This window comes from Solanum lycopersicum, chromosome 8 (assembly GCF_036512215.1).
Source record: "Solanum lycopersicum chromosome 8, SLM_r2.1".
NCBI classification, from domain to species: Eukaryota; Viridiplantae; Streptophyta; class Magnoliopsida; order Solanales; family Solanaceae; genus Solanum; species Solanum lycopersicum.
Window position 1 is genome coordinate 57,307,496 of NC_090807.1, and position 15,383 is coordinate 57,322,878.

The 15,383-nt window shown below is 32.6% G+C and overlaps 1 protein-coding gene across 1 annotated transcript; it reads left to right on the plus strand.

Annotated features, from left to right (window-relative positions):
- Positions 1-9,917: 9,917 nt before the first annotated feature.
- Positions 9,918-15,042, plus strand: LOC101262441 (cytochrome b-c1 complex subunit 7). The gene is made up of 4 exons (XM_004245143.5): positions 9,918-10,188; positions 11,657-11,814; positions 14,163-14,210; positions 14,701-15,042. The coding sequence occupies exons 1-4, from the start codon at positions 10,092-10,094 to the stop codon at positions 14,767-14,769; spliced, it is 372 nt and encodes a 123-aa protein (XP_004245191.1). The 5' UTR covers positions 9,918-10,091; the 3' UTR covers positions 14,770-15,042.
- Positions 15,043-15,383: the final 341 nt, after the last annotated feature.

Genomic DNA, 15,383 nt, shown 5'->3' on the forward strand with positions numbered 1-15,383 from the left:
TATATGTCTATTTTTGTTAGTCTTGATGTTTGTATGTGTGATGAAGGACATTTGATGATGAATTTATGGGCAAAATTAAGGACTGGTTATCAATATTTCCCTATTGAATTTAGTCAGAAAGCCTAAGCTATTTGAATCCATGAGTAAATTAATAAGAAATCAAGGACGAGAAGCTACCATAATTCAACCAATTAAGAAATTACACTAAACAAAACAAAGTGTTTTTCTTTCCCCACCTTCTCTCACACAAAGTCATTATTTCTACTAAATATATATTAAAAAAACTATTAAACATTTCATATATAAAATTGTGGACAAAATTATTGAATTTTTGACCAAAATAATTTATTATTTAAATCAATTTACGACAGTAATATATATTTTAATACTTTACAAAATTAGTATAAACATTATTGATACTAACGTATTAGATCATGTTTTAATTCTGCTAAGGAACGGACCAAAACTAACGGGGGACAGTGGTGTTAAAGTTGAAATACGTTACTACAAGTAACGTTTAGAGTTTAAGTCGAAATATGTTACAGCTGGTAATGTTTTAAAATTATTATACTAAAACCCGTTTTGATCTTTTTATCTTAAATCCAATTTACCCATTAGCCGTACTTCCCTCATCTTATAACCTCAGCCCAATTTCATACTTCTTCCCCTTCTTTCCCTCGCCAAGAGAGCATATGCACATTGTTGTTTCGATTCTCATCATTTGCATTGCCGGAAAAGGATATTCACGATATTTCAGCGCCATAAGTATTTCAAGAGGTAATTTCTTTGCTTAAGGTTTGATTTTTTTTTACGAATGAATTAAATTGTAAGTAAGATTCTATCTTATATAAATTGAAGAACCCGCCAACCAACACATGTTGGATTCCAACATAAGTTGTTATATGGTTACTTGTTTTGTTTAATTCAATTTAAGGATTCATTTTATGGCCACTAAACTCAGATTTGTTATTTAAAAGTCGTAACAATCGTATATTATTGAGGAATTGATAAATTGAGTAGCAGTGCATTGTAAAGAAGAGCTATAGTCATTGTTACATTGTCTTTTAGATTACTATATGTTTGCTAGTTAGTTACATAACATAATTAGTTTGTTAACCTAAATTAAGTGAGCTCATTAGTTGATTAGCTTTGATTATTGTAATTATCTCTTTAGTCAATATATAAATAGCCTAGTGTACATATGTAAACATACAATGAAAATATCTAATAATAGTCATTTATATTCTTTTCTGTAATTCCTGAAATTTGCCTCATCTCTCCAAACAATTCACTGCAAATTTCAATGCTTAACATACATCAAGAAAATAATATACTCGAGTTCTATTGTTGCTTAGTGTAGTTTAAGATGGTTTGTCTTATATCAATACACTTCTAAATTAAAGAGATGAGTGTAAAACTTTTAAATGTGATTTCGTAACTTTATCTCACTTTTGAAGTGTGCTGCCAAGAAAACATTACATAATAGTTCGGGCTAACATTTAAGTTTACTTTCATGTATATTTCGTAGGTATTAATTTTATGGCTAATAATATTGAATACAAGTTGGATCCCAGTCTATTGGAATCGAATGTATTAATAGGACAACTTACTCATAAATCACAATATATATGCGAAGGAAATGTTAATATGATTCTTAATACAAGGAAAAAAGATTGAAATTTTTGGAAACTAATAGAGAAATATCACATCCATCCACGAGTTCTTGAAGTAATTAGATTATCTGGATTATATGGTGTTTACAAATCTAATCAGCCTGCTATTAACCATAGTTTGATCACTGCACTAGTTGAGCGGTGGCGTCCCGAAACTCATACTTTTCACTTTAGAACAGGCGAAGCAACAATTACCTTGCAGGATGTAAAGGTGTTGTATGGATTACCTGTGAATGGTGATCCAATACTTGGTAATGAAATGATAAGAACCATTGGGGATTGACAAAACATTTGTCAAAGACTATTAAGTTTTGTTCCTTCTCGTGAAGGCTTCAAAACAAATTTCATCAAGGTCGCTGCATTTAATTCACACATGTTAAGCAAACCACAATTGTCGAACATGGCAACATAAGATATGATCAATTAGAAGGCAAGATGTTACATTTTCTAGATGATTGCAGGTATGATGATGGCGGATATGTGTGGTGGTTATTTGAAGCTTATGTACTTGTCTGTGATCGAAAACATCGATAAAATTGGATCTTATAGTTGGGGGAGTGCGACCTTGACATACATGCGTCATTTTCTTTGCAAAGCTTCACAGAGTACCCAAAATGAGATAGTCGATTTTTGCCACTACTTCAGGTATACCTAATAATTGTATATATAATTTATTTATATTTCTTTTAATTTGTCTGTCTAGTGTTATTGGAGGATGAAATTTTTTAGAGATGTAATCCTAAAACTTTTCTCCCAGATTTGAGCGTGGGAGTCCGCAAATAGTAGCCCAAAAAATACGAGAACTATTTCTCCTGTTGGTTTGCCTAGGGATCCACATGTTACTAGATGGTTTGCGCATCTTAGTTGGACGAATACTACCAAGCATGTGTTGGAAGTTTATAAGAATGCATTTGACTCTATGATAGAAGATCAGGTACAATGATTTTACTTATTTATGAATATTGTAAATGTAAACTCACTTTGCTCTTTTCCTTTTTCATGTAGTTTATTTGAAAATCGTATTCCGATGACTTAATTGAAGTCTTCCTCTCTATTGTCATGCAGGACGAGACATATGGCGAGTTAGAGTTCCAATGTTTTGTTGGGACGTGGTCGAGCTTCATTTGTCAGATCGTGTTATGATACAATTTGGACTACAACGAGCTATACCAACTCCGTTTCCATTTGATTCCAACCACATTTGTCATGATCGCCGGGAAACACCAAATACAAATTGGGAGTTGGAACGTGCACATTGGTTATCATTTTGGAACCAACGTCTCCAATATAGTTGTGATGCACCGATTAATAATGAACCACTTCGCTATGATGATCTATATCTAATAACAGATAGTATTAAATAATATTAGTATTTACTGTGTACTAATCCTAGTCCTATTAGGATTAGTACTCCTTAATCCTAGTCCTATTAGGATTAGTACTCCTTCCTATATCCCCTATATATATCTCCCATGTATTCCCTTATTAGGTTAACACTTCAATACAATCAATATTCTTTCATGGTATCAGAGCAAGGGCGCGGTATTCAGCTTCAGTCGAATTTTTGACAAATTTGACATGACGAGATATGTAGACTTTATGAGTTTGTGGGTCAAGACAGCGATAACCCTTGGAGGTAGGATGATAGCCCAAAAAAATACAAGGACGGGATCGGGGTTGTAATTTGTGAGTAATATGAGGGCGTAGCCAAGGGTAGGCAAGACACCCAAAGACGCGGAGGTTGGTATAATTGGGAACTCAGCGCCACTCACACTGTTCCTGCTCTCTATTGTGACAACAAATCAACCATCTGTGTGGCCAAGAATTCCGTCCTACACACCAGAATGAAGCATGTTGATACCGATTGTCTCTTTGTTCGCGATGAAGTTCAGGCCGGCACCATGACTGTGCAGTATGTACCCACTGAAGAACAACCGGCTGATATTCTCACCAAGCCTCTCCCAAGCCGACAGCACGATTACCTCAGTTTCAAGCTTCCGTTCGCTTCCGCTCAGCTCAGCTTGAGGGGGGATAATAACAGATAGTATTAAATAAATAGTATTAAATAATATTAGTATTTACTGTGTACTAATCCTAGTCCTATTAGGATTAGTACTCCTTAATCCTAGTCCTATTAGGATTAGTACTCCTTCCTATATCCCCTATATATATCTCCCATGTATTCCCTTATTAGGTTAACACTTCAATACAATCAATATTCTTTCAATATCTTATTTGGTTCAGGCACATTACTCATTTTGTTATTGGTAATCCTAATTCACGTCCTCAAAATCAACAAGGTTATGTGCCTAATTCGACGTCATATGAAATTGTGGTATGTCATTTATTGATTAGTATTGCTTAGTGTTGTTGCTACCAAGTGATTCATTTGTCTTTATTGATTTTGGTGTGTCATTTATTTTGTTTAGTGTACGACTATTCAAGATAGTGAACCATCAAGGAAGGAGAAGCATAAAATTAAACTTAAGCCTTGTGGGACTGGTACTTTAACATCTTACGTTTTTTATTTAGTTTTACTCTCTTTTCAAATAATAGAACTTTTATATTTTCTTTATAGGCGGTTACTATGCTATCCAACATGTTAAAAAAATAGCAAAGAATAAGTAATGAAAATTGATTCAGCTAAAATCTTTTGATGCTGCTTGAAAACTGCAGCCAGTATTGCTAAAAATTGGTGTCAGTATTACTGAAATTCTTTGGTGTTGCTGAAAATTGCAGCCAATTTAGATGAAAATTTTTGTTGCTGCTGAAAATTGTAGCTAGTACTGCTAAAAATTGGTGAGGCTGAAGTTTTTTTGTGCTACTGAAAATTGCCTAGTTCTGCTGAAACTTTTTGTTGCTGAAATTTTTTGGTTCTTTAGAACCTAACATTATAATCACAACACTTTTTGGTCTGGGTATTTACTTTTATTTTGTGAATAGATTACTTTAATTTCAAAAGTATAAAGGCTTCAGAATGGTGATGTAAGTTTATATTACCTATTTTAAAAGGTGTTGCCATTTTATTTAACTTATGAGGGTAGGTTAGTTGAACAGATATAGGCGAAGTAATTGTTGAGTGAAACATGCAGAAATATTAATTTTCTCATAAAAATACAAATTGAAATGAAGCAAAACACATAATTAGAATTGTTTAAAATTAAAAAAAAAATACATAATTAGAGTTGTTTGAAAGTAAAAAAAAATACTTAATGAGACTACCCACTTAAGTTTGATTTCGAGTTGGACATTAAAGCCTGTCATGCCTGGTCTATTTACACAATGCACAAGCCCGCCCATATGCTGCAGGATCAAGATCCATCTTATTATGAATTCTAATGGTCCTTAATTGATTGATATGTCGATAGAATTCATTACTTCTCATTATAAAATCTGGTTATGGCTAATATGCTTCGTGTCTAATCTGTGAGAATGACTCAATGTTGTAACATAATTCTCTATTATGAAATGCTCGTTGACAAAATTTCTAGCTAGTGCTCCAATTCTTTCAGTAACCTTTATGACATCTGAACACGGAAGTGCAAATTAGCCCATTTTTCATAATTACTTTTTTTTACTTAATGATTACCACCAATACCACCAATGTGTATTGATCTAACCTCATACACCCCTGTGGATATATTTCAATTATATAATCAAAGTGTTTTTTTTTTAACTTTCATAGTTTTTCTCCCACTTCTTTTTGAAACTGTTTGTACATAATTCCTTTTGCTCTACAAGTTGATGAGTTTTTTGACATCTACGAGTATATCATTCAACGATTTGCTCCGATGAAAGTCTAACCACAATAGTGACGGGCAAGCCTCGAGCTTTCTTTAGAAGTCCGTTGAAAGACTCTGAAAGATTGTTGTCAGTACTCCCCATCTTTTCCATTATCATGACTAACAATCAATTTGTCCAATGAAATTCGTATAAGGTATTTATATGCTTCTCTATTTTCTTCTTGAATTTCCCACATTAAAACTTCAAATTTTCTTACTTGATGAGTTGTAGCAGCCCTCTGCATAAGATTACTGATGTCTCTATTTGAAAATTGAGATTTAACGTTACTTTTAAGATGTTTTAAATAGAATCGATGAAAAGTGTGAGGCTCTTGAAATCGCCACAACTTCGATAAACTAATCAAACTTCCTTTTGCCCTATCAGAGATGATACAAATATTTTTCTATTCTTTATCACATGTACACTCAATTTCCTGGAAAACTATTTTCTTGCCTCTTTCGACTCCTTGTCAACAATACCAAACGCAAGAGAAAGAATGTTATCATTTTCGTTAACTCCAACATCAATTAACAATTTCATCTCGTAGTTGCCATAAATATGAGTTTCATCTACTAAAATAACAGGATCACAAGTTTGGAATCCATCAATGCATGACTTAAAAGTCAAAAATACAAACTTGAAAGTTTTTACCTCTGGCGAACTCATTGACTCTTCGTGTTTCCATTCCACAATTGTTCCAGGATTAAAGTAATGAAAAGCTTCAAAAAACTTAGGAAAATCACTAAATAATTTCTTAAAATTAACATATACCAATGTAAATGTGCGTTGACGCCCAAGCCACGCTTTTCAATATGTTACTTGATGACCAAATTTTTCATGAACCTTAGAAATGACATCCACTATCAACAATTTTGGATTTTTACTTATTTGATTTAAAAATAGAGATGCAATTAAATTGGTATCTAAGTTAGTGTGACATGTTGTAAGCCCTACAGCCTAACATCTATGATTATTAAAATACTTTTCTATCTTTCAAAGGCTACCTCCAATCTTCCCACCTCGAAGAAACCATGGACAAGCCAAAGAATCATAAAATCTGCATATTACAGTCCATACTCTCTTAGTTGATATTACAACCTTAAGTTCTTTATTTTTGCACAAACTCCAAATTGTCACAGCCCGTTTCAACTTAGCTTTATTATTAAAACACATAGTTTTTTTAAAATATTTTTTTGCATCCTCGATCCAAAACAGATCAACATGTCATTTCGAAGTAGAGATAAAAATATCTTCCTTAATATCCAATATTATAAAGTAAGGTATATCATTATTTTGCATTTCATCTAATTGATTTTGAAAATTTACCCCACTTTCATTTTGAGTTAAATCTTCAATACCTTCATCGGGTTCACTTTCAATGACTTTACTCTCTCCATCATCTTCTGAAGGTTCATCCTCCTCAGAATTTCATCGCTTCTTTGAGCATGTGCATCATTACACAAATCAAAAGTAGCTTCATCTTCTCTATAAAAAAAAATTCATGGAATATATGAAATGAAAATAATTAATGATTCATGCTATTAAATAGAATTAGTTGAAAAGATAACCTGATTTCATATTGATTGTGGCTAATCTCAATATGTCTTTGACTACCCGAACTTCATCAAATGATTGATATATACCATGTGTTGTAAAATGAGACTGACTGAATGTGGTAAATCCATAATTTTGAGGCAATAAATTCATATGATAACCATGTTGGTCATTCATTCGAAATAGATTATCTTGATTTATTGGTCTAATCTTTATATACATCTCCAAAAGATTTATATCAATCTTGATAAAAAAATCTGAGGAATGACAAAAAATTGTACCAAAGATTGGTCATGCTCAATTTTGAACTCAATAAATCTTATAATGTTACCTTGAAATGAGCATGGATATTTTCCAGAAATATCCAATTGAATATTTTCTCCATCAGTCCCCATTTTCTCATGCAACAATCTAATTAATTTAACGTAGTTGGTCAAAAGAGATATGCTAACAATCATTCTGGCACATTCCTTATATCGAAATCCATTCATTTCAGTAATTATTTCACCGCCCTAATACAAAGCTATCATCACGATATCTTCAAAATTAGCCATCAAAAAATTGTACACACAAAAATAAGATGCATAATAGTTATTAAAAATATGTTATAAGTTGACAAGCCATACCAATTGAAATTTTGTAAGTATTGATTCAGCAATAGAGCATATAAGCAGAAGTTTTTGTAGAACATTATTTGAATATGCTAAACATTCCACACGACCATTTCTTATAATGTTCTGAGGTCAACACTTTAGTAGTTTGTTTCAAAGTTAAAATGTAATGTACAGTAACATTTTATTGAAAGATCAATCGAATCATTACTCATAGTAACATTTTAGTCTTAAAACGTCTCAGAGTAACAACTTTAACGTCACATTTCGTACAAAGATTCTCAAGGTGGCAGACTTATGATTTGATTTGATATAAGCGTTACTCCAAGTAACGTTTTATAGGTATGTGACTCCCAGTAAAGACTTCGACGTCAAATTTCGTACAACGATTTTCAAGTGACAGACTTGTGATTTTATTTTGACAAAATCGTCACCAAAAATTACGTTTACCCTTTAAAATGTGCTTCGCAATGATGAAATTTGGTACAAAGATTTGAAAGTGGCAGATTTGCAGAGACACGTTACTGACGGTAATGTTAAGCCTAAAATTTTACTGTCAGTAACGTCTGTCAAATATTTTTGGTCCGTTTATTTTTTGAAAATGAAATACAGCCTAATACATTACTACCAACAACGTTCATATTAGTTTTGTAAAATTTCAAAGTTTCGTATTATTTTGGTGAATTGAATGAAATAATAGATTATTTTGATCAATACTTTCAAATAATGTTAAGAAATAAACAATAGTTTGAGGGATGACAAAAGTGCACTAATAATGCAAACATAAGGGATTATTATTAATGTTTCAAGTAAAACATAGAAATAATTTTGAGATTTAACCCAAAGAATAAAAATAAAAAATTATTTTAGACTTTTTCACATGTTATATATTGAGCGTATAATATTGTATATCAATTTTTTTCATATTGTTAACAAAAGAAGAAAAAAATAACTCAAAATATTCTCTTATTAGTACTAAAAATATGAATACTCACTGAAACAATAGTTTCTAAAATTACGTTTTCTGTCTGTTAATTGTTACGGCAATATATATCTAAAGGATTAGATATAAGAAATTCAAATTATGTGTAATTTATTTTAGGTGAAATAGTTTGGTGGACTCTCATACTTGTGTGTGTTTGTATTATAAAGTTTACTTGTCTTTACATGTATATTGTATTTTATTGAGTTAACCATTACCAACTCAATCATCTTAATGTCACATAAGTCTGGTCAATGGGATTCATAGGGGTTTGATATATTATATTTTATTGAGTTTAAGAATTTAGCTAATAAATTGTTTAAGTAAAAGGATTCACAATACAAACGCTTACATATACAAACGTTCATCAGACCATTTTCTCTTATTTTTTGTAGGAGAAAAGGTCTGATATATCCTCAACTTTGTCACTTGAAGTTGATATACCCCTCGTTCTGAAAGTGACTCATATAAATCCTTACGTTATACAAACGACTCACATATACCCCACTGTTACAAATGAACTCACATATACCCTTCATTTAACAAAAATGAAAAAGTTAGTTTTAAGTTTATATTTTTTACTTTTATTTTTTTTTAAAAATTATTTAATGATATATATAATTCTTCAATCAAAGTTAAAGGTATATTTTAATTTTTTTCACAGATAAATTATTTTTTGACTTCTTTTATCATAATTATTTGAGTTTTTTATTCTTATTTTTTTCATTCATTCTTTAGTGTAAAGAAAAAATATTTAAAACTATTTTTTATGTCTATATTGTAATTTAATTTTTGTATTCAAAGACAAAAATTTGGTCATCTACAATAAGTTTTACAAGAATATTAGTAAAACATAAATAAATTTGATTATCAAAATACTAATTAGTCTTTGAAACAAAAAAAAAGTCAAAAAAGATATGTTTGACGAGGATTAAATTTACTCATATGGGATTATATTTTTTAGAAAAAAATAAAAACTTAGATTAATTTTTTTTTCATATCCGATAAAGGAAAAGGATACATGTGAGTCATTTCTTTATAAGTAGGGGTATATATGAGTCACTTTCATAAAACGGGTATATCAACTCTAAATGACAAAATTGAGGGATAAATCAAATCCTTTTCCCTTTTTTAAAGGCATGGTACACAAAATGTAATTCTTATGTATTTGGAATATTAATTTCTCGCTCATCTTTCTCCTCTCGTGCTCGCCTCTTTCCCTTTTTTGAACACGACATATTTAGAATCAAATACATATATATTTGATCTCGTGTGTGTATATATATATATATAATAAATCCATAAAATAATTTTAGACTCGAAAATAAAAAAAAGTATGTATAAGTATTGTATTTCTTTGGGCAAAAGCGTCAAAGCTCCCATGAGCGCCCGAGTATATATTGGCCCAGACCTAAGAAGTTACCAGAAAAACGAAAATCCCTAATCTTTAATCGAAGAGAAAAACTTTGTTTGTGTCAGCGATTGAAAATGGCATCGTCGTTCTCTAGATGGCTCGTGGATCCGAAGAAGAACCCTCTCGCCGCCATCCACATGAAAACCCTCTCCTCTCGCCTCCGTAATTACGGTAAAACAGTTATCATGCAGATCTAATCATTCATGTTCTAATATAATTGGTTTGGATTTAAGCGATTGTTGTATATTTTGTTGAAATTTAATCAGCACAGTGATTGCTAATGTAACTGATTTAGCTGAAAAATGATAGTGATTATTAGATCTTGTATAAAAATTTTCAAACTGAAAGGTGAATTTATTTCCGATTTGCATATGTATGTCACCGTTTAAAACTGTTCAAAAGTCTATTATGAATAACGCAGATAAAATAGGTGATTATGCACCAAAGGGGTGTGACCTGGTAGTCGATGGAGTTGTTGAAAACTATGAGGTTTCTGGTTAATATGGTGACAAAAACATTTGTTTCTTCCTATCTGTTGTAGTCTTGGTGGACAGAGTTACCTGGTACCTATTGCAAGTCCGTATGAAAGCTAGCCTGGACACCACGATCATCAAAGAAGAAAAAATTAAAAATAGAGGATTTATTCCCATTTGCTGATTTGGGTGGTTATAGTTTCCTGGTACACCCTTGCTTCTAGGAGGTAGCAAGTTGGACTGAACTACTACTACTACAATATAAGTAGTTACATTTTTTTCCCTTTAAGGCCATCATGTGTTTTGAATTGCTTATTGATCCTACATAATGATGCATTTTAGCATCAGGGCTTTTTACTGATGGACTTGTACTTTCCAAAATAGAAATCTTGGTAAATTTTCCATGGATTTACCCTCACTACATATGTTCATAACCACTTTATTTTGTTCTGATTTTATTTTCTTTGGTCCAACTTGCTCAATTAATGTACTTTATCAATTTCTATGGTAATTTCTTTTTGATCTGCATAAATACATATTCTAGCATTTGGGGGTATTGGTACTTATTGATCTATACTTTCTTGTATACAAACTTTCTCGGCTATATCATTATTCCAAGTGTTTGATTTAAGTTTGACCCAGTAGTTAAAGTTGAATGCTTAAGTTCCATCTGTCTATGGTTTCTGTCCAACGTAGACGATGGTATTCGTGTTGCTATGTGTGTGCTTGAGATTGTCAATTAACACTACCTTGTAATAATTATATCTGTACCATATGTCAGAATTCTAAAAATATATCACCATTTCAGCTATTTTGACAGCAATAAAGTTTGGTGCAAAAGCAAAAATCTTCGTCGTTTGTTTTCTCCAACCAAAAGTTATTAGGATTCCTGTTTAGAATCAAGGGGTTGAGAGAGTTTTTTGTGTTGTTTTTTCTGCAAAAAAAATCATTTTACAGGTTCATTCTAAAGACTTATGATGCACTGTTCAGCAACATAAATCGATAAATAAAGAAAACAAATAAAAGCAAGTAGACAAAAGAGAAAGAATGAGTGTTTTGTAATATCATCATTTTAATTATTCTGTTTGAGTTACAATTTCACCTATGTTCTTATGCTTTTGAGCTGCTTGTTAACTTCTCATTATCTTTTTTTTTGTGAAACAAAGGGCTCAGATATGATGATTTATATGATCCAATGTATGATTTGGACGTGAAGGAAGCTCTTAATCGCCTTCCAAGGGAGATTGTTGATGCCAGAAACCAGCGCCTTCTGCGTGCCATGGACCTCTCAATGAAGCACCAGTACCTCCCAGAGGATCTCCAGGTACTTAATAGAATTCCATCTTATGCTGCACTAAGATAAATTAGTTATATGTAATTTCCCCATGTGAAGAATTGGTGCACCTGGTCATGTAAATGGTAACAATTGAAGAACACTTCGGGGGCTCTGTGCTTTTTTCCCCTCTTCTGTACTTTGCTGCCTTCTTTCATTTGCTTATTTTGTTCTTGTCACCAAAAGAGATGTACTGACAAATGGCGGGCTAGGAGTTGACGAAGCAAGCTAAAGCAAAAACATTTACTTGGAATCATGTGAAGGCGGTGATGTTGCATCTACAGTCATTTGGCCAAGATTGTGGGAGGCAAAATGTTCTTATTTTTAAATCATGTGTTTGACCAATTTTTTATTTTATTTTTTTTGGGTGGGGTGGGGGGTGGTAGATGTTTCTGGGGAAATTCGCAAAGTAATACATGTTTAAGTTTTGAGAGAATCTATATCTTATTTTATGCAGGATAGAAGGGGGAATTACTCGTTCACGTATACACATGAATAACTAATCTTTGCATAATTGATACCTGCAAAAAATGATTCATAGATTTCCTCATGACTAATTCCCACATTACTAATGCATGATTATCTGTAACCAACTACCAAATGATCCCTCAGTATTGGCTTGGAGATGAAAAACATCAAATATTACGTCAAAATAGGATTTAGTGATGGGTTGCAGAGCATCTCGAACCCGTAACACCAAATTTTATACTAAAATAGTGAAGAGAGAGAAGAATATAATACAAAATGTTTATATTACATTTTTGAAAAAATAATAATATAATATTGAAGGGAGAGAAGAATATTATACAAATATTCTTTTAAAAGTGTAGTGCATTGGAGTTGGTTTACACTCAACTGGTGTAAATAACAGTGTAAAATCTGGTGTTCTGAGTTGGTTAACTGCCCTATTTTTATTTGCAATAATTAAATTATAAGGTAAGAAAATGATCCTCTAGATCTTCTGTTCCATTAGAGAGAAACTATTAGCAATTCATTGTTTGATTGGTGGCAGGAGGGTAATGCGAGTGTTTTCAATTTATTTTTTAAGGTGAACTCGTAGATGGAGGAAGCAGAGGTGGTGAAATCATATTGCAGTTTTTCTTCCACCTCCGTAGGCTTGGACTCAGAAGTGTCAATCATTTATTAACTCCAAACAATAGGGTGAATGGAAGGTGTTTGCCCCCGATTTTATATGTGGATCGAATCTACTAGACAAACATGAGTTTAGTTAGTCGATTTGTTAGTGACCAAGACTTCCATCAAATAAGCACTTCTGCAAAGTTCACCTTCCTGCATTTAAACAAGACCCCAAACCAGAGACACAGTTAAAAAAAAAAGAAAAGAATCAACCCCCCCAAAAAAGATAACCGACAAAAAATGGGAGGTAAAGGAAACATGAAGATTGGAATTCTTCTTTGACCCTTTCTTGCCTCTCTTTTCAGTTCCCATTTACCTACCTTATATGCTTACTATTGAGCATCAGCAATCATGGTTTACTGCGTGTCCAGAGGAATTAACTAATTTAGATGAGCCCTCAATATGGTGTTCATAATAAATCTTTACTAATCATGATCTGCCGTCGAAACTCTTATCAAGCTAATTATACAAAAATAGTAAGTATCAGAAATTTCTATCTTCTACTGCTATATAGGTTTATGACAAGGCTAAAGTACTCCTAAAAAGCAGTCCTAAAAAATGTACTAACATGACTGAAACATATATTCCCGACTAATTGTTATAGCCTTGTGGATATTTTTCTTCAATATATCCCATCTTTTGGAATCTGTGGAACTTGTTTGGGTTTGTGGCATAGTTGTTTTTGTTTGGGTTTGTGGCAATTGAACCATCTCAAGTGTAGGTCTTCTTAGACAACTTCCATGTCCTTTTTGGGATTGTTTTGATTTGAGGAGCAGGGAGCAGTTGATTATAACCATCCATTGGGTTGGGAAACTTGTGATTGTTCGTCATTCTAATATTATTGAGCTAGATGTTCTTTAAAGTTTAACCAACTTTGCCGGCAATGCAAATGCCATGTTGGTGTTAATGGCAAAGATCATCTCCCCTCTGTATATTGTGAAGGTCTGTTACTCTTGATTGTTTATCTTTGCCTTCATATTGATCTTTTCTAGAAGAAAAGACCGAACAGTCGACCTTCTGTTAGGGTGTTACCGAAGAAACTAGAGCAATCGTAAGAAGTGCATTTGTTTTTTTGGGGGATTGTTTGGATTTGGAGAGCAGGGTTGATTATATTGTTTCTTAATCTAATATTAACTGAACTAGATGCTGATGTTGGTATTTAACTTGTTCAGTATTCATAAAGTTTTAACCAACTCTTGCAGGCAATGCAAACACCATTTAGGAGCTATCTTCAGGAAATGCTGACTCTTGTAAGTTTCATTTTCTGCTTTTGGTTTCAGCTCTGGATGGTTCAGTTGCGTTTCCACTTTCTATGAGAATACATCACTGCTCATCATGTCAACTAGAGGCATCATATGATCATCAATCTCTTAATTTAGTTTAAAGCTTACTTTTATTTGTATCTGCTTCCAATGGTCAGTTTTCTGGTCGCTGTATGTGCCTAGAATTTTCTTGTGATGCATGCTCTTAGAGTAAAAGTGGCCTTGTTGTTTGTTTGGTGGAGCCACTTTGCATTTTCTTATTTGTTTCATTTTCAGTAACTGCAAAATATGCATGTGAAACGTTGACTTGCTGCCAAGTTTTTTCTTTTCCTTTTTTGGTTTAGACATTTTGTCGCTTGGTCCATACTGTACATCTGCTACGGCTCTATGATCTGTAGATTCAGGACTATTATACCCCATGTTCATTTGCTGACTTATATACTGTGAGCTTAATGCACTTGGTTTATATAATTTTCAGGTTAAAAGGGAGAGTGCAGAACGTGAGGCTTTGGGAGCTTTGCCTCTTTATCAGCGTACACTCCCTTAAAGAAATCTCATATCCCTTGAAACTTTTTCCATTGAGAATAACTACTGTACTGGTTGTAGATCTCCGTGTCGGAGATAGAAATAACAGGATGTTTGTTTGCTTCTATGATCCAATACTTCCAAGTTAGTCATCCTGTGGGCTTTGTCATTGTAAACCTATATTTTTTCATATGGGACGTAGATTTTCACCAAAGCTCCCATATTGCTCTGGTTTGACAGGTTTTATTGTTTTTCCGAGTATTATATACATCCTGGAACGTAATTTTTTGCTTCACCTTCTCATTTTGTTTTAGTGCATGTATTGTGGATTTGTCGTAAAAAAAAAATCACAACTTTGTCTTTGTGACGGATTAGATTAAAGGTGTTGCCAAATACAATTACTAGTTATTTTTGATGCATTGGTTGTGAGGGTAGTGGCCATGTCTCACAAGTAAAGTTTACTCCAAAATTAGATATAACTTTTCACTTCCTCACTACCGACATCACTCTTTCCTGTTTACCTCGATGAATCGATAAGTTAAATGTAGAAATGTCTTTTTTAGGATGAACTAAAAAGCGAAATGAGTAATTTTAATGAAAATTTTGATAATGATTTTCAAGTGGAAAGAGATGTTA